At 47.8% G+C, this 24,431-nt stretch overlaps 1 protein-coding gene across 1 annotated transcript; it reads left to right on the top strand.

Moving 5' to 3' along the window:
* Positions 1-226: 226 nt before the first annotated feature.
* ETV3 (ETS variant transcription factor 3) lies at positions 227-13,065 on the top strand. Its single transcript, XM_081113340.1, has 5 exons — positions 227-328; positions 2,274-2,332; positions 2,914-3,151; positions 4,401-4,516; positions 9,536-13,065. Exons 2-5 carry the CDS (start codon positions 2,287-2,289, stop codon positions 10,666-10,668), a joined length of 1,533 nt encoding a protein of 510 aa, XP_080969466.1. The 5' UTR covers positions 227-328; positions 2,274-2,286; the 3' UTR covers positions 10,669-13,065.
* The last annotated feature ends 11,366 nt before the right edge of the window (positions 13,066-24,431 follow it).

Here is a 24,431-nt window from a genome sequence, read left to right as displayed (position 1 = left end):
CGCCGTGAGCGTGCGTAACGTGCCCCCGCAGCGTGACGCACGCGCCGCTCCTGGGCGGCTTGCGTGAGCCGGGCGGCTACGTGGGCTTCGGGGCCGGAGCGGCGCCGTGGGCGGAGTGCGGGCGGAAGTCGGCGTCCGCGGACCGCGATCGGGAAGGGAGGCGCGGCCGGGAGACCCGCGGGGAGGGCGCCGCCTCCTCCCCGCCCTGTCTGCTGAGGATGGAAGTGACGACAGCAGCCGGAGAGGTCACTTCCTGCTGGGGTGGATGAGGAGGAGCCGGCGACGCCGCGGAGGAGACCGGACCGAAGACGGACCTTGCCGGGGAGAGGTGAGTCCTGGCCTCGCCGCCCGACCCCTCCGATGGACCCCCCCGAGTCTCGGCGGGATCGGCCTCCCTGGGGTCGGGGATGCCCAGCGGGCCACGTCCCAACCCAGCTGGCCTCACCCAGGAGGTGGGGGGGAGGCTCGGGGGAGGGAGGGCGCCCGGGTGCCTGTGCGGCGATGGGGGGACCCAGGGCAGCGTTCGTGCCACTGGGCTAGGGAGACCCTACCGGGAAGCCAGCGGAAAAGAGGCTGTGCGGGCCGCGAGCCGAGCCGGGAGCCGCAGCGCCAAACTCTGGGTGCTTCACTCTTCGGGGTGCTTCACTCTTGGGGGGTGGTCGGCGTCCGAGGCAGGGCGCGAGGGGCCTCGGTGGGGTTCGCAGAGCTGGAACGAGTGGCCCTCCTTGGACAGGGGCCTCGGAGTGAATGTATGAAACTCTGCAGAGGCGCCTCGGGGCTCCTGGGAGGGGAACCTTTATGGGGGAGACGGGGGAGACAGAGCTCCCTGGTCCAGATACTGTTGCATCGGGGTTGGGGCCCGAGTCTCGGAGGTGGAAGGCCATTGCTGTGGCCGGATAGAGGCCCTGCGACCCGACGGAGCCACCCCGGAGGAGTCGGAGTCGGAATCCAGGGCAGCTTCCTGCAGCCGCGGGGAAATTCGTGTTTTTCCTCCCTCATTGTCACGGAGATGGAAGCAGCTGGGGAGGAAGCGCCTGCCTGGGCTCCGAGGCCTTGTCATTGTGTATCGTGTGTCTGTGGCTGCGTGTCCCTGTTTTCTCCCTTTGGGGTGCTTATGTCATCCTCTTTCCCTCGCCTGACAGACTGAAACTTGCCGGTTTTCTTAATGTGTATGGCGTGGGGGGGAGAATTCAAAGGGTCTAGAGGAATCCTGGGTTGGGTGAGATTTCCAAGACTGGGAATTGGTCCCCACGCCACCCTGAGGCCATGGAGGCACCTCCATTTCCTCCAGGCTCCCGCGGAGGTGGGTGCTGAGGGCCTGTCATCCACCCTGGGGAGCAGGGAGGGTAGAGCTGCCCCTCCTGCCCACATCTCTCTCTCTCTCTCTCTCTCTCTCTCTCTCTCTCTCTCTCTCTCTCTCTCTGGCAGTTTCACCCTCCCCTTCTTTTTGCTAAAGGATTGACTGATACAAAGCTACGTGCTGCCAGGAACAGGAAATGCATGGAGGTGCTGGGAATCTGGATGGAGTGAATTCAGATCACACTAAGACTCCCTCCACCTTTTGGACAAAGGCTCTCAGAAATGCTTGTGTGTCCCTGCCCCCCCCCCCCCCCCCCCCCCGCTTTCTATTAAAGGGAGAAAATGTAATCTTTTTCTCAAAAAGATTTTGGTAATGTGTGTGTTTCTTGTATAGAGTAACTGTACACACTGTGTTTACTCTGTATCCGGGAGTGTTTTCCAAGGAGGAGGGGGCAGTTTCTGACTGGGAGTTTTTCTTCTCCCATCTCACATAATTCAGTAAAATAAATCAAAATCAGATGTTCTTTCTTGAGTGGCAATCAGTTGGATTTGGAATTTTTTTTTCTTCACTCTTCTTTAAACTGGTACATCTGGGTGAGCTCAAGCGTGTATATCTTGGCATCTGGACCTGTCCAGCAGTAGAAGACAAACTGACTTATTTTGGCTGCCTCTTTGGGCCCATTTAACTGGTACCCTTACTTTCCAAAGGGCTGATGAGGAGGAAGAAAGCAAATATTAAAGGGAGTGTTTCCCCTAGGTAGTTTAAAGTCAGGTGAGAGATAATCACGGCCTTTGAAGCTGATGACCTGAGGACCATCATTTGATGACTTGAAGATTAGCAGTTTGGAGGGGACATGTTTGAAAGAAAGAGGATTACATAAGGAGGAAAAGATAAAGGAAGTTTGGTGGAAGGCTGTGCCAGAAATCTTAGGAAGATAATAAAAAGTAATTGATGTGGCTTTGTATTCTCTCAGCAGGAGGGTGAAAATGAAAGCGGGCTGTAGCATCGTGGAAAAGCCAGAAGGAGGTGGAGGTGAGCAGAAGTGAATCATCTCTGGTCTCCTTGGAATGTCCCTCCTGGTTCTTTTTCTCTCCACTTGGGCTCTGTTCACAAATGCCAGGCCATGACTGACAGCCTCTTGACGGGGTGGATCCTGCTAGGACAGTTGTAGGCTTGTTTCCTGTGTTTGTATATCTAACATGTCTGGTCACAACATTTTTATCCCGAGCTTTAGAATCTCTCTGTTAGAGAGACAGTTCTAATCTTGGGGGGTAAGGGTTTTCAGCTGTATTTCCCTAAAACATTCATTTATTTTTTCCTATTTGTTCCTTTTGGAACTTTCCTGCCTTCATAGAAAGTAGGTTAAGTAATGTATGGAAGGGTAAGAGATTAGGACACCTGGGTGCTGCTACCCAGCTCTTATCAGATTTGGTGATTGTCATAAGGAAAGATAACCTCTCTCTGCTTTCCTCTCCCCAGCTGACCGAAAGGGTGTTTATAGCATATTTGCACAGCACTCTAGAGATTCTGAGCATTGGAATGTGAAGTCAGAGATACTGGAATGTATGTACCTAGCTCCTGACAACTTTGATCTTGCCCTTTTCACATTAAAGGGTATCAGTTTCCTGATTGGGCCTATAAAACAGAGTCGTCCCCAGGCTCCCGGCAGATCCAGCTGTGGCACTTCATCCTGGAGTTGCTGCAGAAGGAAGAGTTCCGCCATGTCATCGCCTGGCAGCAGGGAGAGTACGGGGAGTTTGTCATCAAGGATCCAGACGAGGTGGCCCGCCTCTGGGGCCGCAGGAAGTGCAAACCACAGATGAATTATGACAAGCTGAGCCGGGCCCTCAGGTAACAGAAAGGATCCCCAAATCCATGCTGTCAGGAGGTTGAAAGGAGACTAAGCAGTGTGATGAGTGTTAGGTAAAAAGAGTATCAGGTGACAAGAGACTATGTTACCTAAGTAAGTAATGTGTAGTTTTCAACTGGGAGTAGAAGAGCTGTTGAATCTGAGTAGCAGAGGCACAAAAGGAGAAAAGGCATGTCTTTGGTTATATGCAGGAAGGAATTCCAATGTTGGCACTGGCTTCTGAAAGTCACTGATTCTGTTCTGTAGTGGGTGAGAGTGTGTGGTAAAATGTGGACTGTAGCTCATTTGTAATTCAAAAGATTTAGTTTAGACTTCCCCTATTGGAAATCTATTAGAGTTTCTCTTCTTTAGGTTTTTCTGGAAGAACCTAGAAAAAGAGTGAAGCAAACTCATAGGAGGATTCACTGAATGGTACTGACCTAGCTACAGTATTTAAGAACCATATCTGTGAGTTCAGTTGTCAGTCCATTAGTTGCTCCAACATGTCCAAGATTGATCTATAAGTTTTCTTAGCTTTTCCACTTGCCAGTCTTTATATTTCATAACCCTTAGCCCTCCAGGGGCCAGAAGGCAGTTTATGACCTGTGCTAATGAACAGACGCGAGGCTAAAGGTTCCGGATACATTGAAGCTCCCTGAATGAAGTTTTTTCATTCTTAGTGACCCTGAATGTAAAATGTGGGTGGCAGCTTTGCTGGAACCTCTCACATCACCTTTAGAAGTGAAGCAGACCAAGTTCGGTGCTGTTTTCCAGATGAGGCTATACCATTGTTTGACCTGCCACCATAAAACAGTTCCACATTCCTTCATCTACGGCCTCTAGACTAGCCACATCAGGTGTCCCAAGATACTTGTCTGGCCCCAGCTGGGTAAGGCAGAAAAGAGAAACTAGCTTAGTGACATATAGTGGAACAGGAAGGAAATGTACTATTGGGTTGAAACTAGAGAGAGATGGAAACGAAAGGTGGTTGGGGCTAGGATAGGTGTTCAGGACCTTAAAATGAGATTGTTTTTGTAAAGCTCTGGCCAATGTTCAGAACTCAGTTGAAAATTGAATGAAAAGTAAGCTCCTAGGTCTCCCAACCCTAACCTTAGGGGCAAATCAGCAAAAGAATGATAGTGATGTTTGCAAGTAATACTTAGAGCAAGAATTGTTGCTCTTAGCGATTACCTAAGTGTACTAACCGTCAGTAGGTAGAAGATAGATTGACATGCATTTCTGTTTTTACAGATACTATTACAACAAGAGGATCCTTCATAAAACAAAAGGGAAAAGGTTTACTTATAAATTTAACTTTAACAAGCTGGTGACGCCCAACTACCCGTTCATCAACATTCGGTCAAATGGTAAGATGCAAAGTCTCTTGGTGGGAAAAGAATTTTGAGTTGAAAAGGAATCCTGAAAACCCAAGACTAAGACTGGCATGTTTTAAGAGGTTTTCAGAAACACTAAAATAATGTGACTCCTTGAATTGCCTCTGTTCTTGCTCAGGTGTTTCCATTCATCTCATACCAAGAGTGATAAGCTCTGCAGCATCAAGATAAATGGGTTTGGTTTGTTGTTTTGGTTCCCTTTTTTGCATATTTGTAATTTCCTAGATACTATTACTCTATCTTCTTTAGGAATGATGTTCTGTAGGTTTGTGTTGATCTTTAAGTTCAGGACTCGGAGCTTTAACATTCTACCCAGGGGCTCTTTCATAGATAAGAACCTGTTCCTACAAGCACTTCCGATTTTCTATGAAACTACCAAACCCTCCCTTATCAAGTGAATATCATCAAAACCACAGCATCCTTGATCACAGAAGGGGATGTTCATATGTTTACAGTGAAAAGCAGTGTCTTTGATCTGTACCAACAGCACCTCAGAACAAGACTTGGGGGTTAGTTGACCTTCTCTCAAGTGCAGCAAGGTTTCCCCTCTAGGATATCTGGTGACAGCTTTTCACCACAGCTCTTCACAGAGGTTTCGGGTCTGCCTCTCTCAAAGCAGAAAACAGTCTCTTATAAGAGTGTGTTTGTTTGTTGGTGCAAATCGTAACCCTGCCCAATAAAACATTGTATTAACCAGTTTCTAACCAGCCATCAGTACAGTCTTTGTGGCATTGTATGTTAAGGCAAAGAAATCTAATTGTGATTCTACAGTATTGCAACTTCTCACAGAAAAGTTGGAAACAACCTGAAAAATTAGAACGGGGGTGTGGCTGAGAGAATATAATGCTGAGATCCATTGCAGATACCTAATTACTATACACAACAAGTTAGAGCAGTTTTAGCTTGATGCAGCTATCATTACATTTCCATCTTACAGCCACTCCCTCCTGTCCCTGGGGCATACATTTAAAAAAAAAAGTGGTATTGGAATGTATCTCTCTAATTACAACCTGTTTTCTTTCCTTGTGCCTGAGGGAGAGGCCTTAGGAAATCAAACCTGTTCTAGCCACTGGAATTCCATTTCCTCTATTCACTCTTGCTCCTTCCTTGTACATCTAGAGTAATTGGGACTCTAAGTAGGCATACCAGCAATTTTGAAGAAGGTGTTGGTGTTCACTGCCATACCACTCCCCCAAAAAGGGCTTTAATGGTCTTGTTCTTCTGTCTTGCACCCATTCTTGTCTATTGAAAACTCAGAAGTCTAGCCATTGGACAACCTGGAATGGGGCATCCATCAGCCCTTGGGAGTAATATGCTTTTCCAAGGCAAGGAAATCTGGACTCTCACTTTGGGAAGACTCTGGTCTAGAGACCGAACAGTAGTAGCCTGGCACAACTCATTCTGCCTGAAGGCAATGGAACCAACATGGACCCTCAGCTAAGCTCCGAGATCCTAATCAGGGAAGTCACAGGAAAAGCAGAGCAGTGTGTATTTCCTTTAGGCACACCGCGGGGTTGCTTACTCCTGGATACGGATAGCTCCAAAGAACGTCATTTGTTCACAGAGACCTTTTACCCAGATAGACCAAATGTTGTTTCAGCTTAACTTTTTATGACAAAAGAAATACAACAGTTATTGAACATACATCTACTTAACGAAGGTACCTTAGTGTTTAGTGAATTATTTCATTCAACTCTGCTAGTTGGGTAAAGTATATGTCTCGGTATCATTTTATAAATGATAAAATTAATGATGACATCAGTCAAAGATTGATCAGGATGGTTTGAATACAGTTAGCTGTTGAACAGCTTCTTAGGAAACAATACCTGAGAAATAGAGCTACTGAAATTCAGTTCTTATTTACTAAATCAACTATTCTTCCTCTGGATTGAGATTCATTCATTTAGTCAACACATAATGTATTAAACCCTAGAGACCAAAAAATAAAAATTAGGGAGAGGCACTCTTTCCTCGAGGAACTTACAGTTTATCAGGAGAGATAAGATATAGTAGGTTTAATACAATTCAGAGTGTGGAATGTGATAAGCACTCTAAGAAGTGGGGCTGTATGGATTTAGATCTTGGAGGCCAGAGAGATCATGTCTAGATGGTAGGTTGATATAGTTGGCCTGTTTTGATCTGTGTGTTTTTAATCATGAGGCAATACGTGCTGGTTGTAACATATCCAAATAATACAGAAGTTCATAGAGTAAAAGTAAAGTGAATGTTCTCCCATCCCCACAATCTTACTCTTAACAGTTTAGGGGAAAGTACTTAACATTTGAATAGTATTGAAAATACTTCTACATATAGTATCTCATTTTTTACCATTAAAAGTGTCTTGTAAAATATTAAATATATCTTAAATATTTACTTGCATAATAAACAAAAGAGAGATACAGAAGATACTAGTAAAAGTGATAACCCCAAAAGAATTTAAAAAAAAAGATAGCCTGTCAGAGTGTGGGGGCAGGACATACCATTTCAAGGATGGACTTGAGCCCTCACTCTATGCCTCCCACCACCACCCCAAGTTGTTTATATATACCTTTATTTTAGAAAACTTTAAACCTACAGAAAAATTGGTAAAACAGTGAACAGCCACATGTTTAAGTCTTGAGATTAAGTTGTGAACATCATGACACTTCGCCCCCATATACTTTAGCGTGGATCTCCCAGGTACAAGGACTGGGAGATTCACCTCCATAACCACAGTAATATTACACCTCCCCAGGAAGTTTAACATTGCTCTAATACTATTATCTAATATATGGTCCATATTCAAATGATATATGCCTTTTAAAAGTTATTACTTTTGAACCATGATTATTATCTAATAAATTACTTATTTTAAAAAATATTTATATGCCTTTTGCTATGAGCTGATGCTATTTTAAGATAAAATTATTTAGGAGGACAGGACCTTCTACATTATGCTTAATGTTATTCAGTCCTTCAGAACACATAAAAGTGGGGATTTTTTTCCTTTTGATTTGATGTCTCTTATTTTAAAAATCAAGATAGAAAAGACTCAAAAAGAATGGAATTTTAGCCACTGTTATAGACTGGAAGAAGAGAAACTTTTGGCCTGGGACCCTTGTGACTCTACTCAAACCTAATTGTAAGATTCAATCAATGGCTGTAGGGAAAACAGTCCTGTATTTTCTGTGAAGCATCAGTTTGGGAAGTGCTGCTCTGGCAGAGTATTACTCAGTCACATGTGCCTAGAAAGCTAGTCTTGCACACACCAGCAGACTCCAGAGTCATATCTGAGGATGACTCCATTATACAAATAGCAGAAGGCAACTGTTTGGAAGTGATGCCTAATCACACTGTCTTATGTGCTTCTTTGTTTCTTCTACATCACCATACTTTTACTTATTTGGATTTTTCTTACCTTTTTCTTTGCCCTTTTTTCCGTCTCCCTTATCTCTGTGTCAGAATGAAAAGAGCCCTCCTGACATCTGCAGTGATAGATATCGATAATTTTCTCTAGGAACCCAAAGGGTCTCTGAGGCCTTGACTTGCAACCCCTTCCTTATGCCCTTTTTTATCAGAAGGGCCTTTTGGGGAGTTGAGAACTTACATGAGTGTCTGAAGTTGACATGTCTAGCATGCTGTTGGGAGCTTAGAGCTTCACATTTTAGCAGGTAGCCTTGGTAGAGTGAGTATTAGGTCCTGGATTTCACCCAGCCTTCTCCATTCTTGAAAAGTATTGAAAGCAGGTTTGGAATGGAGATCATTATATAAATTTGTTAGAGAAATATAGATTTAGAGAGATTGAAATAAAGTGGTTATTACATCAGAAATGATAAAACATATACCATAAGAACTTAATAAACATGGCTTTTGTTTTAAAATCTGTTTTTATTCTTAAAATATGCCTTGTTTGTGTCCATATATGTTAGGTGCAGAGTCTTTGGTCTTTTCTGTTGTTGTTGTTAATCCTCACCAAGGAGATTTTTCCATTGATTTTTAGAGAGAGTGGAAGGGAAGGGGAGAGATGGAGAGCAAGGAACATTGATGTGAGAGAAACACATTAATTGGTTACCTCCTTCACGTGCCCCGACCAGAGTCCGGGATTGAGCTTGCAACCGAGGTACATGCCCTTGACTGGAATCGAACCCTGGACCCCTTCAGTCTGTGGGCCAACGATCTATCAACTGAGCCAAACCAGCTAGGGCAGTGGTCAGCAAACTGCGGCTCGCGAGCCACATGCGGCTCTTTGGCCCCTTGAGTGTGGCTCTTCCACAAAATACCACGTGTGGGCGCGCACGTACAGTGCGATTGAAACTTCGTGGCCCATGCGCAGAAGTCGGTATTTTGTGGCAGAGCCACACTCAAGGGGCCAAACAGCCGCGTGTGGTTCGCGAGCCGCAGTTTGCCGACCACTGAGCTAGGGCATCTTTGGTCTTTTAATGCATTGCTTTACATGAATGTAATTTTTAATTTTGTTTGTGGATTTATTTTTTATTTTTTTATTTACTTTTTGGTTTGGTGTGTTTGCTTGCTTTATAGATAGGGCCAAAATTGTGAAAATAAGAAAAGACTATTTGCAAAGCTGAGAATTAAAGCAGGTGATATACACACAGTATTTAGAGTTGCAGAGGAGAAGGCTCTTGTACCCATTCATTCATTCAACTAATAGTTATTGAGCACTTACTCATTGTTAAGCCCCAAACTGCTGGAAATGTAGTTGTGAACAATTGGAAGTCCCTGCCTTTGTGGAATTTATGTTTTAGAACACAGATAAACAGGTAAATCATATTTCAGATAGCAGAGCGTACTGTGAAGATAACGTGAGTAAGAGGCTACAGAAAGATGGCAACTAAATTGAGAAGAGGAAGCTAAGCAGTAGTTAGTAGGGAGACAGGGAGCCAAGGGAATCGGTCCAGCTGGAGTGTTTCCTGTTGTTCCTAAACATCCTGTACTTGTTTAGCGTAAGTAAAAGTGATGATCATGAATTACCTTTTGTTTTTTCTTCCTCCACAGGTGTGGTTCCCCAGAGTGCACCACCGGTTCCAACAGCCTCTTCCCGGTTCCATTTCCCACCTCTGGACACTCATTCTCCAACTGGTGACGTGCAGCCGGGCCGGTTCTCTGCTAGCTCCCTAGCTGCTGGCCAGGAGTTGAGCAATGGCACTGAGAGAAAGGCGGAGCTTTCGGAGCTGGAGGACGGCTCCACCGCTGACTGGCGCCGGGGTGTGGATCTCATGTCCTCCCGGAATGCTGTTGGTGGAGGAGGGCTTGGCCATCAGAAACGCAAGCCTGACATCATGCTTCCTCTGTTCAGTAGGCCAGGGATCTACCCTGACCCCCATAGTCCCTTTGCTGTCTCTCCAATCCCTGGCCGAGGAGGTGTCCTTAATGTTCCCATTTCACCAGCCCTCTCCCTGACTCCCACTATCTTCTCCTATAGCCCTTCACCAGGCCTGAGCCCTTTCACCAGCAGCAGTTGCTTTTCCTTCAACCCTGAGGAAATGAAACACTACCTTCATTCTCAAGCCTGTTCTGTGTTCAACTACCATCTGAGTCCCCGGACATTTCCCCGTTACCCAGGGCTCATGGTTCCACCACTGCAGTGCCAAATGCATCCTGAAGAGTCAACCCAGTTTTCTATCAAGCTGCAGCCCCCACCAGTTGGGCGCAAGAACCGGGAGAGGGTGGAGAGCAGGGAGGAGTCAGCACCTGTCACTGTTCCCACCATGGCGCCTGTGCCCCCAAGAATTAAGGTAGAGCCAACCTCTGAAAAGGATCCTGAGAGTCTCAGGCAGTCAGCCCAAGAGAAGGAGGAGCACTCTCAAGAGGGCACTGTGCCAAGCAGGACCATAGAGGAGGAAAAAGGCACCATCTTTGCCCGCCCAGAGGCACCACCTGTCTGGCCCTCTGTACCCAGTAGCACACCAAGTGAAGAACCCCTAGAAGTGACTGAAGACAGTGAAGATAGGCCTAGCAAAGAGCCCAGTGCGCCTGAGAAGAAAGAAGATGCCCTGATGCCCCCCAAGCTTCGATTGAAGCGGCGCTGGAATGACGGCCCTGAAGCCCGCGAGCTGAGAAAGGATGGCAAGTTCCTCTGGAATGGGTCAGGACCACAGGGCTTGGCGACGGCAGCTGCTGATGCTTAGAATTGCAAGTGGATGGGGAGCTGTTTATACTATAATCATATACATGTATTTATGTAGCAAGATTTTGGGGCTGGGGGGAGGGCATTAGCTGGTTTGATCATTCTAGGAGCATAGACTTGTATTTTTATGTTTGGGGAATGGGATTGGGCATCTTCTGTTGTAAATTAGGTGAGATATGAACACACTTTTTTTCCTGGTGAGGAGGACACAGGAAGGGTATTGAACTGAAAGGAGAAAGGGCCTCTATTTCCTATTGAGGCTAATACTTTCTGAACAAACTCCCAAAGGGCCAAGACACTGTTTGGTCCTGTGACGTTCAGGTTCCAGACTTCTTTCTTTTCTACTGTATTTATATATAGGAAAGCCATTAATGAGTTTATTTTGCTCTGAGAGTTACATATAAAGGGGGAAGGGCATGGTTGGGAGGCGAAAGACCATTAATACTCAGTATTTGCCTGAGATGTTTCTTTGTAATTATTTCAGGGGGAGAATAAGATATTCTCATCTTACTGGGGTAGGGCGATTGGGGTGTTCAGATGTTGCTTTTTTCTTTTTTCCTTTGTTGTTTGGCATTTTTTTCTTTTCCTCTAAAAAATGTTTTCAGGAAACATGAAACATACTGCCAGTTAGAGTGGAGCAGGCACTGAGCCTGGCCGCATGGTTGAGACAGGAAGCCCTGCTGTGAATTTCTTGGACTTTTCACCTTCACCTATTAAGAAGCCATGAGGAGTTGTAAACTCTTATTCAGGGAAGAAAGAGGAGGGCAGGACGAAGTAACCCAACGCCTTTACAAAGAAAACAAACACAAAAATATCCTTTAATTTTCCTTTTCCATCATGGGTCTGGGGAGCCAAACCAGAAAAGGCTGTAGCAAGTTCACTGAAAGGCATGACACTGGTAAAGACGTGTTTTTGTTGTCTGGCTCTGTTATCATTTTCTTCAGCCAAGCCTTAACAGTGAACATACTTTAACATGATACGGGTCTGTCAAAATAAACCTATAAAAGGACATGAACAACTTTTCAGATAACCCAAGAATTTTGAAGCATGATTAAAGTTTGAGCTAATATTTATTCATCCTCTCTAGATGTTATTGGGATAGATAGTAAAAAGGCAGGATTATAGGAATGTAAGACAGATGATACCTGGAAATGCAGAAGGTAGCTGGGGGTACAAGTGGAGGTTTATTGAATCTGAAGGAATAGTTAGATAAAGAAAGCAACCAGATGTCAAAAGGCCTGATATGAATGAAAGTTGGTGTTTGTCCCGTTGTGGCATTACCATTCTTGCCATACCATTTCCCTAGCCCAGTGGTCGGCAAACCGCGGCTCACGAGCCCCATGCGGCTCTTTGGCTCTGTGGCATGGGCCACGAAGTTTCATTCGCACTGTACGTGCACGCCCGCACATGGTATTTTGTGGAAGAGGGAACTGGCAAGGGGCCAGTTTGCCGACCACTGCCCTAGCCCATTCTAATACTCATGATCAATTGACTATCCTATATGAGACTCCAGTTTACAGACAATGAGGAATTGTTCCATCAACTTCAAAGGAATGGGGAAGTACTGATTTTCTAGGAAGGGAAAGGAACCTGGACTAGAGGCAGAGAGAGAAGCCACAGCCAGCTCTGAATGCATGTGCCCATGTAACTAGTATGTGGAACACCCAACTGTGGCTCAAAACACCTGGCAGCAGGGAGAGAAGGAACTCCATATTGGATAGGGGCAAGGAGTGGGCACAGGGATGCTGTCGAGGAATGGAGAAATTCCTGACTCCACCTTTACCTACGTGAGCTCTTCTAAGAAGCATTGGAGGGTTGTCGTTCAACGTTGGCAGGTGGTGGTTCTTTTTTAAAGGAAAGCATGCATGAGGGGCTCAGGGAAGGTTAGAGCAGGTGAGTGAGTTACTAGGTGGTTTGGGATGATGAGTCCATCATGCAGATTTTTGGGGTAAGTGCCCTCCCCCTTGTTTAATTCAAATTCCATGAGTAACCTGTCTTTTCCTGGGAAAGGGACTGACAGAGCAGTCCCTAAGGACTCAGGCTTTGGTCAGGCTGCAGAGGGCTCCCTGTTCAGGGTATCTTTGGTTGGTTATGTTTTTGTCAGTTACTTTCTCTGCACCTCAACTTACCTCTAATCGGAAAGCAAGCCCGGGCATGTGGAGGAGGTATGTCTTCTTGTCATTGCCCAATCTAACCAGGGAGGCTGGCTGGCCACCCTCCCTGCCCACTAGAGGGGAGAGCCAGCAGGTATCGGTATTAACTCAGGAATAGAAACATGAGGCCTTTAAATAAGAGGGAAAGAAATCCATGTTGCATACCTGTGACCCCCTAGAACCCAAGTGCCAGAATTCCTAGATGCTGCTTCTGTTTGAACAAAAAGTCACTGCTTTTACACTTGAAAAAAAAAAAAAAAAAAAACACTCAAAAAATGTTCAAGTCCATGAAAATGTTTTTGGCTTTAAGAAATTATTTGGTGTTTAACTGTTTCCTTTGATTGCCATTCCACCAGTAAATTGTTGGTCAATTTGCACTGCACACTGGGGTTGGGGTGGAGGGGAGGGTCCTTTATAATAGAGCCAAACTTGGGCTTGCTCAGGAAGTGGACCAGGGAATGTGGAGGTGGGTCATTCCTGGGGTGAAGGGGGGGGAGTTACTTTTTCTCCCCCCAGCCTGCTCCTGGCAGCACCTGTCACCAGCCTGGCACAAAGCCAGCCTTTACTTTTCTGTGAGCATCTTATCACTGTCCAACAGCAGATAGAAAAAAGGGGGGTGAAACCAGACCTATTTTCTCCCTCAGTTTTTCTGAATTTTGCTGTGCCAAATGTTTAAAACTTTACAAATATGAATCTTGAAGTCTTATTAATTAAGAATTTGTGCAGACAGTTTGCGCTTTTTTTTGACTATTGAAAAGGGAGAATAGTAGAGGTCAATCTTAAACAATTCACCAATCCCTTCACCCCCACATTTTCAAGCTGCACTGCATTAAACCCAACTCACTAACAGGGAATTACTGCACCCTAGTCCTCCATGGGCCAAGAAACTCAGAAGCATTAAAAATATAGTTGTATTTCACTTCTCACCAAGTGGGTAGAGTGCGTTGGCTATTTGTCCCCCTTTTTTAAAAAATTTCCCTAATTATGTTTGTGCTTTTTGTTTTATAAACAGTAAAGAAATTTTAATTCTGTTAAAGAGAACTTTGATCCAGTCTTTTAAGAACTGTTCCATTTTTAGTTACTTGTTGAAAAAAAAAGTTACCATTTAATTTGTTTTTAAATATTTAGGCATTATTTGAATTATAAAATTGTGATGCAGGGAACTGTGAGATATTCACATGTGAAAAATGACTTCACTAGTTAGCTTAAGCAGAATAAAGTGTGTATATGTACATAAAATGTAAGTAATCTTAACTCCATTGTGCAGTGCCTTTTAGATGTTCCGCTTTCTATAAAGTCTTCAAATTTTTGCATATATATTATATATATGATGTAATGTTATAGAAATATATGTATAATATACATATTTTTTTCCAGGGGTATCTGATAGCTCTGTATTTTGTTATGGAAGTTGAAAGAAAAAAGTATTTTACCTCAGAAATTAAAGTTAAATAAAAAAAATACTTTTAAATACGGAGTGTTGTTGTCGTTGACACACTAAGCCAGGGTGTTTAAGCCAGAGGTTTTGCAGAGTCTGCTTTTATTCCTATGATATAGGTACCAGCATATCGTGAGAAGATAGGTCTCCTAATAGTTCTGAAGTGTCAGTTTTCTTGAGTCAATGGCTACCGCTAGGTCGAGGACACAGAAGCCTGGGACACAAGTGAGTAGGGAAATTTCTACCTCTAGATTGAGGATTCATTAAGAGTCCATGCACAGCCAGTCACAACAGGCCGCACTTTGTATGGTTCTATACCATGTCCAGAGTAGACAAATCCATAGAGAGAGGATATAGATTCGTGGTTGCCCAGAAGAGTGGAGAGTGATGCCGATGGGTTACATTTTTGTTTGGGAGATGATGAAAATGTTCTGGAATTAGTGGTGATAGTTGTACAATTTGGATAAGTGAAACACACTGAATTACAATCACTCTAGGGTGAACTTTATGGTGTGTGAATAATATCAGTAAAGGTGGTTTTGGTGGTGGTGGTGGTTTAAGTACATGGCAAGCCAGTAGAGGACAGGAATCCAGAGGGTAGGAGGAGATCCTGGTGGGGTACTGAACATCACAGAACACACCCTAAGAAAAATGCTGCCGGACCGAGTAACCTCATTTCATCCTGGAGATAGTGACCTAAAGATCCTAACATTTGTAGCATCAAAGCCAGGTGTTCATTTGACTTCCATGTAAGAGTCCTGTGGGTCAGGAAGACTGGAATTGAGGGCGAATCTGAAGAAGACAACCAGGACGGATTACGGAGGGTCTGAGGAGATGCCAGAGTTTACATTTTATCTCACTAGCAATGGGCATCCCCAATATTTTGCAGAAGCGTTTGGGGTAGGCCAATGAACATGAAGGCCACAGCCCTGAGAAACTGTAACCAGCCTGTTAATGTCTGCTCAAGAAGACTCTTCAACTCATTAAAGTGGGGAAAAGTGAAGTGACCAGGCTGACGGGTTGATTCTCTGAAGCAGACCAAGTCCAGCTCAGAATGGGCTTGGATGGAGACCCTCCTGCTAGGAAACCTTCCTGCTTCTTTCCCTTTCTCATGCTACTGAAAGCGAAAGGAGACTTCCGTTAGAAGCGAAATTGCCTCTAGTTTTGAGATCCCAGGTATCTGGTTCTGCCACCCTCTGCTGACCGCTCATTGCATAGAATTGCATGATGATGATTCATATTCAGAGCCTGGGAGTGAGGGTGGCCAGAAGGGAAGAAGTGGTGAGGGAACAGATGGGGTCTGAGGGTGCGAACACTGTATGGGGACAGAGGGTGATAGGAAAGGGTGTCTCAGAGCCTGTCAAGATAAGTGAGTAGGGAATACAGCTTTAAGTGGCTCCCTATTTACAGTCCTTGGTGTAGTTTAGAAGGCCCTTCATAATCTGGCCCCTTAACCACACACAGGTACATGCGCATACACTCCCACCCCACACATTGCCAGAGTGCAACCCCAACATCCAGTGAACAGAGAGCATTTGCCACGTGCCAGGCACAATTAAGGGCGTCTCATTAACTCATTTAATTCTCATGAGGAGAACAATGAGTCACAGAGACATTAACTGATATGAACAGGGTTCAAGCCCCGCTACCGGTGCCTCAATTATCTGCCATAAATCCTCTTGACCCTGCTGAACTGCTGCTGATCTGGTCTCTCTCACTGCCTGGACCACCCTTTCTCCTCCACTTCCCGCAGCCCATTGCATCTTATCCTTCAGAATCCCACTCAGGTCATCGCCTCCGGGGGCCTTTCCTGGGCACTCTTCTGTGTTGTGCCACAGCCCATGTTGACCTCTGCACCATCGCCCTTCCATGCTGTTGTTAATGCTCTACTGGTCCAGCTTGGTCACAGGGTGGCTGAAAGGCTGGCACAGGGTCAGCACATCTTTCTCCAGTACCCAGCACATTGCCTGGAGCCAAGGATGTTTGATAACAGTTTGTTGGATGGATGGGTGACAGGTATACAAAGGAGGTTTGATTGTTGGGATAGAGGATGCAGGTTTGGAATATGAAGACAGGAGAAGGCCTGCTGTCTCAGACTTCACTCCCCCACCCCACCCCCAGCACCCCGACACTTCTTGTTGTGGCTTCTGCTCCCCTCTTCTCACAGGAGCTGGGTGTTAACTCCCTGAGGAAGGGAGATAAACTGTAATCCCATAGTCCCACCCCTGCCATTCTACTGGCTATTACATAGGCACTTTACAGAAGTTCTCTATGCTTCAACTTCCTGCTTTTATAGGATTGTCCTTAGTATTAAATGATGCCTATAAAGCATTTAGTACTCAAATCCTTGTTTAATAAGTGGCCAAGGTGTTTGGGGGAGGTTCCGCTCCACCATCATGGTTCTTGTACTCTATGGGTCCTTGTACCTGCGCATCACTCTTTCACTGGCCCTGCTCCTGCTACGATCCTTGTTTCACAGATGAGAAAAGAGGCCCACGGTGACTCAAACTGGTCTCCTCACTCTGAATCCCACACTTTAGTCATTGCTTTGAATTTCTGAGGAAGGGTAACAACACTTCCTCCCAGCTTCTTAAGAATCAGACGTGCTGATTTGGAAGTATTCTGGGGGACCACAACTTGAGTGTTTCTTCAAGTGTCAGGCTTTGTGTCCCCATCAGGAGGGCAAGACGGGGAGCTAGCACCTGTGATCAAATAGGCTCCAGGGGCTTTGCTGTGGGACTGGCCAAGGAGGGATAAAGATCAAAGATCAAACCTTCCCAGAATGCAGATGAGCCCAACCCTGACTGATAGGGAAGTAGCTCCCTTATCTGAGGATGTAGTCTAGGCAGATAATGGGGCGGGTGCAGCCCAAACAATGGGCTGAGACTGGGAAGTGAAGGTCTGAAGCCAAGAGACAGCAGGCCTCTCTACCTCAGTGTCAGTGCCTCTTGCCTTCGTCATCAATGCTGGCTCCAGTCCAACTCCAGTCCAAAGACTAGCCTAGGAGAACACTTAGAGCCTTACAACCTTGGTGCCAGAGAGCTAAGGTCCAGCGAGGAACCTCTCACCTGGAGTCCTGCAGGGACCACACCAGGGAGGAGAGGGAAGAAGGGAGGAGAATGGAAAGACCATTCTCTCCAGGAGGCAGAAGTCAGCCTTGAAACCAAGATCCTGGCTCCCAGGGCAGGGACCTTATTAAGACTTTCTCTGGTCGCCCCCCCCCCCCGCCCCCCAAACCCACCCACTCCATTCCTCCAAGAGTAACATAAATAGGTGAGAGGGAGGGGAGCCAGCCACAATGTGGTGTTTGGGGCTGTGTCTTCTTTGCATGACTTTGCCCTCTGGGTATTAGAACTTACCTGAAAGGAAAGCGGGAGGGCCCAAAAAGGGCTTTGGCTCAGTGGATGGAAGGTCAGACTGCGGACTCAAGGCTCCCAGGTTCGATTCCGGTCAAGGGCATGTACCTTGGTTGCGGGCACATCCCCAGTAGGGAGTGTGCAGGAGGCAGCTGATCCATGTTTCTCTCTCATCGATGTTTCTAACTATCCCTCTCCCTTCCTCTCTGTAAAAAATCAATAAAATATATTTAAAAAAAAAAAGAAAAAAAAGAAAGAAAGAAAAGGGAAGGGAAACGGAGGTGTGTGGATTCAGGCTATCTGTGGGATATCACAGGTAAAGAAAGTTTGTTTCCACGCTCCTGCTCCTGGCCCAGCTGAAAAACAATCTTTATCTGCATTTGTTAAAATGTTGTTCTTCTGCTGAGCAACCCCTCCTACCCTCATATTGAAAATAACAACGAACATTTGTCCATTATGTTCACTTCGTCTGAGCAGCCCTCTGCCTCATGTATCATTGTTATCCCCATTTTGCAGATGAAGAGAACAAAGGTCAAAGAAGCTAAGCGAATTGCCCTCGGTCAGCACAGCTAGGGAGTAACTAACCAGGCTCACCCCGAGCTTCTGACTCCAAAGTCCGCGTTTTTTCTCAAATACCTCCCTGCCTCTCAGAGGTGACACATAGAGGGCAGGAGAAAGGGGGGCAGGGGATTGGGTTGCCTTAAAGAGGCCTCTGGTTTCTCTAAGGGAACTTGTGGAATCATTGCTGGTGTGAGCTCCCCTGGATGGAACTACACCAGGCCAGAGAGGGAGGGGCACATACACATACCTTCCTTCATTCATTTGTGAAACGAACCTGGCAGGCCATGTGCTGAGAGACACCGCAGGTTCTGCTCTCTAGTGACTAACATTTTAGGTGGGGAAACAAGCCAACATAATGAACTGAGGTACAAGGCGGACTGTGGCAAGGTGACAACAGTCATTCATTTGTTCAACTAACATTTCCTGAGTGCCTACTGGATGTCAGGCTCGGTCCTGGGCTTTCACAGCCAAATAAAGACACTCCTTACCTGCCAGGATCCTCCAGTCCAACAGCGATGGAAGAAGAGTCATTAGGAGGCTCTGACTGCTGCTCCAGTCATTAGGAGGCCTTCCTTCCCACAATGCTACGGCCCTTCTCTTCATCTCCCAGTGAGCTGTAGCTTTCCTGGTTGCCAGAGAATCTTTAATACGGACTTGGGAAGGTAGGAACTCATGTTCCCACATACTGGGGGCGTTCTCAGTTCTCACTCTCCCCCACACCCCTTCTTTGAAAATAACCAGAGCCCCAAGACCCTCTTCTAGGCAGACCCAGATGGCTTACTAGCCTTCACTACTGTCAGCACCCACTGTGTCCCCTTTGGTTTGGCAGGATCCTCCTCCAGCTTCTTGCCTCAGCGTCCGGCTCAGCCTGCAACCTAGCATATAAGGAGTAGGGGAAGACTTGGTCCCTGAAAACCTAGTTCTTGTCCTTAGCAAGTGCCTATCAGATAGGGGAGAGGTGGAACCACCTCCCCCTACCTGTTCCCAGGACACGGATGTGGGCAGCTGGCAACCCAGCTGGCTTGGGCTATGGACCCCAATGAGTGGGAAGGGGGGCAGGGATGGAGGAAGATGGAGAAAGATGTGGAGGCATCAACCTAGAGGGCTGTTGAGAGAAGGGGATCGGTTTGGGAAGGGAAAAGCTGAAGAGAAAGTCTTGGGCAGCCTTTGGGAGGACCAGAGTTCAAGGCTGGATGCAAGGCAGACGTAGAGTGAATTCCTGGAGTGCAGGGAGGAGCGGGGGGCGGGGAGGACTAAAGTGGGTGGGGGGGGCTGCAGCAGGAGTAGTCCAGAGATGAGGACTGAGAGCATGGAGCACCCCTCAGCCTCCTGCCCAGGGTATTGATTTGCTAGATTACTCAATTTCACCCATATTGATCAGGTAATTGCTTTATCTCAGGTCTCATTTGAGCTCTGCATTCTCCTGGCCCCTTCTCTCTCCCTCTTATTCTTTCCTATCAGCCTGACACAGGGCTCATTGATACTGAATATATATACAAAAGTTTGGTTGGCCTGCCCCAAGTTTGTGTTGGGGTGGGGGTCAGGGTTAGATGGAGGAGAGGTAGACCAGCATCCCCCTTGGAGTCCCTGAGTTCTCCTCTGCCAAGAAATCCTTCTGGCTCCAGACAGTGGAAATGTCTGTCCATCTCGTGTCCTCAAAGGTCCAGAACAGAGCTGGGGAAGTAGAATTAGTGGGCAATAGCTGCAATCTGCCTTTTCACACTGTGACCCCCCACAACCCTCCTCTGCCCACCCCACTCCTAAGCCAGGCTTTTGGACGTCCCTTCACTAAGGTTGCACAGCCTTGCCTGCACCCTCTTGCTATGTGTGATGTCAGTTTCTTCCTGCCCTCTCTGTGGCCCTGTGTGTGTGTGTGTGTGTGTCCTTGCTGCCTGCCTTCCTCATACTGTCACCCTCCCCCCTTCCTCGTTATTTTCAGGGAGCCTTGGCCAAATCTCTGCCATGCTCACCCCCAACACTCCCCACCTCCCCGCCCCAGGGCTCAGACGAGGAAGAGGAACTAGGGAAGGAGACTCAGCCCCTCCCAGGGAGTCTACAGACTAAGGAAGGAGGGATTCCCACCCTGACCCCTAGTCTGCAGCCAGGCAACCCCTAGTCTGATGGAGGAGATACCATTTCCTCAGGAAGCCAACAGCTCCTGGCTTCCCAAAGCCCCCAGTCTGAGGGAAGAGACAAAACCCATCTGAGAACTAGACAAGAAGAGCCACGGCCCAACAGAGAGTGAACACAGTAGGATCCTGGGCAAGATTCCGTTCTCCCACTGTCTTCCAGAGCTTAGCCCAGAGCCCAGCTCAGACCAGCAAGGCAGGGGACCAACAAATACTGCAACTGTAATTTGCAAACAGCACTGCCCCCAGCCCAGGTGTGGAGTTTGTGGGGTCTAGAGGACATGTCCACCTTCAGCCATGTCCCTTATTCCAGCCCACAGTCTGGGTTCGTGGAATTCCTGCTCAGCGTCCCCGACCCTGAGGAGCACCCAGGCGTGCGCAGTCTCTGCCCTGGGCGCGCTCTCCTGACTCTTCCTCACAGAGGCACCTACAGATGTCAGGAGTGGCCCAGGGTGCAAAGATTCTTAGCATTAAAGCTCTATTTTCAGAACTTCTACTGAGAACCCAGTTTATGGAACAGATAAAAGCCTGTGTGACCCCTCAAAGGCAGTTTCCTCTTCATGGCGATTGGTGTAACCCTCTCAAACACCTCGAAGTGCCGAAGAGCCAGTGTCGGGGCAATTTGAAAAGCACTGCGTTGCCCGAGCCGGTTTGGCTCAGTGAGTAAAGCATCAGCCTGCAGACTGAAGGGTCCTGGCTTCGATTCGGTCAAGGGCACATGCCTCAGTTGCAGGCTTGATCCCCAGGAGGCGGCGTACAGGAGGCAGCCGATCAATGATGGATCTCTCATCATTGATGTTTCTGTCTCTCTCTCTCCCTCTTCCTTCCTCTCTGAAATTAATAAAAATATATATTTTTTAAAAAAAGAAAGAAAGAAAGAAAAGCACTACGTTGAGACAAAGCTATAGGGGACAACTTTCAGCAGAGACTGGAGGCCCCTCGCAGGAGCCCAGTGTGCCGAACCTTCAGCGACTCTGCAGGAACGTGATTTTCTGGGCAGGGCTCACCTGTGAAGCCCAAGGCCGGAGAAGGCAGGAGTGAGGAGTGGCAGGATGGGGCTGAGAAAAGGAACAGCCAGAGACTCTTTTTCATCCATCCCTTGAGAGGAGGACAGCTAACACACCCAGGAGCTGGGGCAAAGCTATGAATTTCATCAAAAAGGTTTCCTGAAAGCCCAGCTGGCCATGACTCAGTGGTTGAGCATTGACCTTTGAACCAGGAGATCACAGTTTGATTCCCAGTCATGGCACATGCCTGGGTTGCATGTGGGAGGCAGCCAGTCAATGATTCTCTCTCATCATTGCTGTTTCTATCTCTCTCTCCCCCTCTCCCTTCCTCTCTGAAATCAATAAAGATATAAAATAAAATAAAAAGTTTCCTGAGAGACTGCTATGCGCCAGGCACTGAGGTAGGGACTGCAGGTTCCATGGTGAACACAATGGATGAGGCTATGGTCTTCCTGTGGAATTTTAAAGACTCTAGGGCAGTGGTTCTCAACCTGTGGATCGCGACCCCTTTGGGGGTTGAACAACCCTTTCACAGGGGTTGCCTAAATACATCCTGCATATCAGATATTTACATTATGATTCATAACAGTAGCAACATTACAGTTATGAAGTAGCAACGAAAATAATTTTATGGTTGGGGTCACCACAACATGAGGAACTGTATTAAAGGGTTGCGGCATTAGGAAGGTTGAGAACCACTGCTCTAGGACATTATAAACCAGCTCTCCCTCCCACAGCCTCCTGACCCTCTACCTCATCAATGCCCAGGCCATCCAGGTCCCCATCCCTGTTCCCTTTGAAGAAGGGAGCTCACCAGGCAGAGAGAGGGAAGGATTCAAAGCAGGGCATCCCCACACACTGTACTATGGGACAGAGCAGACAGTGAGGGTGTGCAGGAGGGTAGGAGCCCCCACGGAGGGGCTACCTGCTGGCCAGCAGCCTCACTCTGCCAGGGCCCCCCACAGAGCCCAACATGACTCTTCATCGGAGTTTATCGCCGCAGAGAACAACCCATCCTCCTTGCCTCCTACCTTAGTTTCTGGAGTCCCACCTCTGTACCCCGGGGAAGTTCTTCCTTTAGTCTAACCAGCATTCCTCCTACTGCTCCCACGGCCTGTTATTTCTTTCTTTTCTCTTTCTAGTTCCTCTTCCATTCAAATGTCTCAGTCTTTCTAGCTTCTCCTCTAACTCTCCCCACCCCACCTCTCTCCCATCCTTCCTTCCCAGACACCTGCCCCACTATTCACTGTGGCCTCCGTGTGTCCTGGAAGGAGTGTGCCCGTGCCCTGGTCTGTCTGGGACTGCCCCGGTTTCAGCACTGAGAGTAGTACTGAGAGCCTTGTGTCTGGGGAAATTGCTCAGTTCCAGGGACGGTGGACACCCTGCCTGAGGCCCAGCTCCAGAGGCCGGACTGGGGCAGGGTTTGGGTGCAGAAATTACCAAGAGGCCAGCAGCATTTTCCCACACGCACCGGAGACAAAGCCAGTCACGATTCCCAACCCCCCACACAGAGGCACACACACAGACACACCTACAGTCTCCAGAACAGAGCACAGCCCACACACCCAGCAGCAGACACCCACAGGAACACAGATACACACACTCAGACTCACGCGGGCAACTCCTGCTCACAGACCCACGCTCCCAGAAGCGGGGGGGCGGGGGGAGTGGACACAGATAGGCACACACAGTCCACTAACAACACACGCTGGAAACAAAACACCTACGCACAGAACCACACGGTCGTAAAGACAGACTCTGCAGAGAGGCATACATTCATTTCATGAATCCTCAGACACACACAGACGTACACCTACTAACAGAGACAGACAGACACACATTCTGACACCCACACCGGCCCAGGCACACAAAGAGGCCTTCACCAGCACCTGGGGTAAGCTGACCAGCAAATCCAGAGCTTTTCCCGGTTCTGCCTTGGAAATACCCACAGGGGTTGGGAGGCGAGCCCCGCTCCTCCTCACCTGAGAGGAGCTGGTAGCCCCGGTGGAAGGCAGCAGACCCTGGGCCCGAGCCTCAAGGAGCCAGATAACACACACCCCAACCCTGCTGAAGACTCCTTTCAGACTTGGGGTCCCTACCCCGTCCCAGTACCAGGGCTGGGACCGTTCTGAGAGCAGCTGTGCTGGAGAGGGGGTCAGATGTGGGAAGCCCTCGCTCCCTCTCTTGGGGTTGGCTGGTGGGGGTGGAGAAGTGTGAGCGAAATGGGTTTATTACTGGGAGTCTGTTGCCTCAATTGGTATCGATCCCTGCATGTCACCTTCCATCGCCACTAATGGAACCTGAAGAGTCTCCACCGACACCACAGCCACTGGACACGCACACGCACACACACACACACACACACACACACACGCAGCCTCCCTGGCCCTAGCCCTCATATCCACTTGCTGCACATCTCAGGCTGCCTCCCTTGCCTCCTGCTCACCTCCTCCTCCATCTCTAGTCTCCTCTCTTCCCTCTGCCTCACCTACTCCTTCCCCTAGTCCTCTTCTCCTCCCTCTTTTTGGCTCCCGAAGGCTGATTTTCTCCTCCTTCCAAAAGCATACCTGGCACTTCCTCTCCTTTCCTCTTCCTGGCCCCCTGGGACCTTCTCCCTCTATTCAGAGGTGTCTCTTTCCTTCTCCTTCCTTCACCTCTTCTCACTCCTCTAAATCAAGTCTGTCACCATCATTGCCCTCTGTCCTTCTGATGAGGGTGCACTGGGCCCCATCCTGCCTTGGGGAGCGGCTGGGAGATTCAAGGGAATGAGCCCGTGGGAATGACCCCTCTCTCACCAGCAGCTGGCAAGGGGTGTTTATAAAGGAATAGTCTCCTCCTGTCACACTGGCCTGGCCCGACAGACCCTCTGGGAACAAGCCACGTCCCCTCTCCCTTCCACCCTGGACCCCAGACCAGTCCTGGCAGAAGAGCAAGGAGGGCAAGGAAGAGGAGACTTCTTCCCCATTCCTCAGGGCAGAGATGGCACCACCTCCCCACTCCACCCTGCCTGGCAACCCCCAGCCCTGTGCAGCCTCCAGAGAAGCCCTCCCCAGGCTCTGACCCCATCCCTGCGTCTTTGGTCCCGCCCATTTGAAAGGCACAAGTGAGGCCCGAGAGGAC

Source organism: Myotis nattereri (genome assembly GCF_964212035.1).
Source record: "Myotis nattereri genome assembly, chromosome: 18".
Lineage (NCBI taxonomy): Eukaryota > Metazoa > Chordata > Mammalia > Chiroptera > Vespertilionidae > Myotis > Myotis nattereri.
The sequence above is the reverse complement of the archived record's forward strand: the minus strand, read 5'-3'. Positions and strand labels throughout refer to the sequence as shown.

What these genes read in the sequence shown, in the direction of transcription:
- ETV3 (XM_081113340.1), top strand. Translation starts at nt 2,287, where the DNA reads ATGAAAGCGGGCTGTAGCATCGTGGAAAAGCCAGAAGGAGGTGGAG. An exon ending in AAGCTGAGCCGGGCCCTCAG is followed by an intron (nt 3,152 to 4,400) that starts GTAACAGAAAGG and finishes CTGTTTTTACAG; the next exon opens with ATACTATTACAACAAGAGGA. An exon ending in CATCAACATTCGGTCAAATG is followed by an intron (nt 4,517 to 9,535) that starts GTAAGATGCAAA and finishes CTTCCTCCACAG; the next exon opens with GTGTGGTTCCCCAGAGTGCA.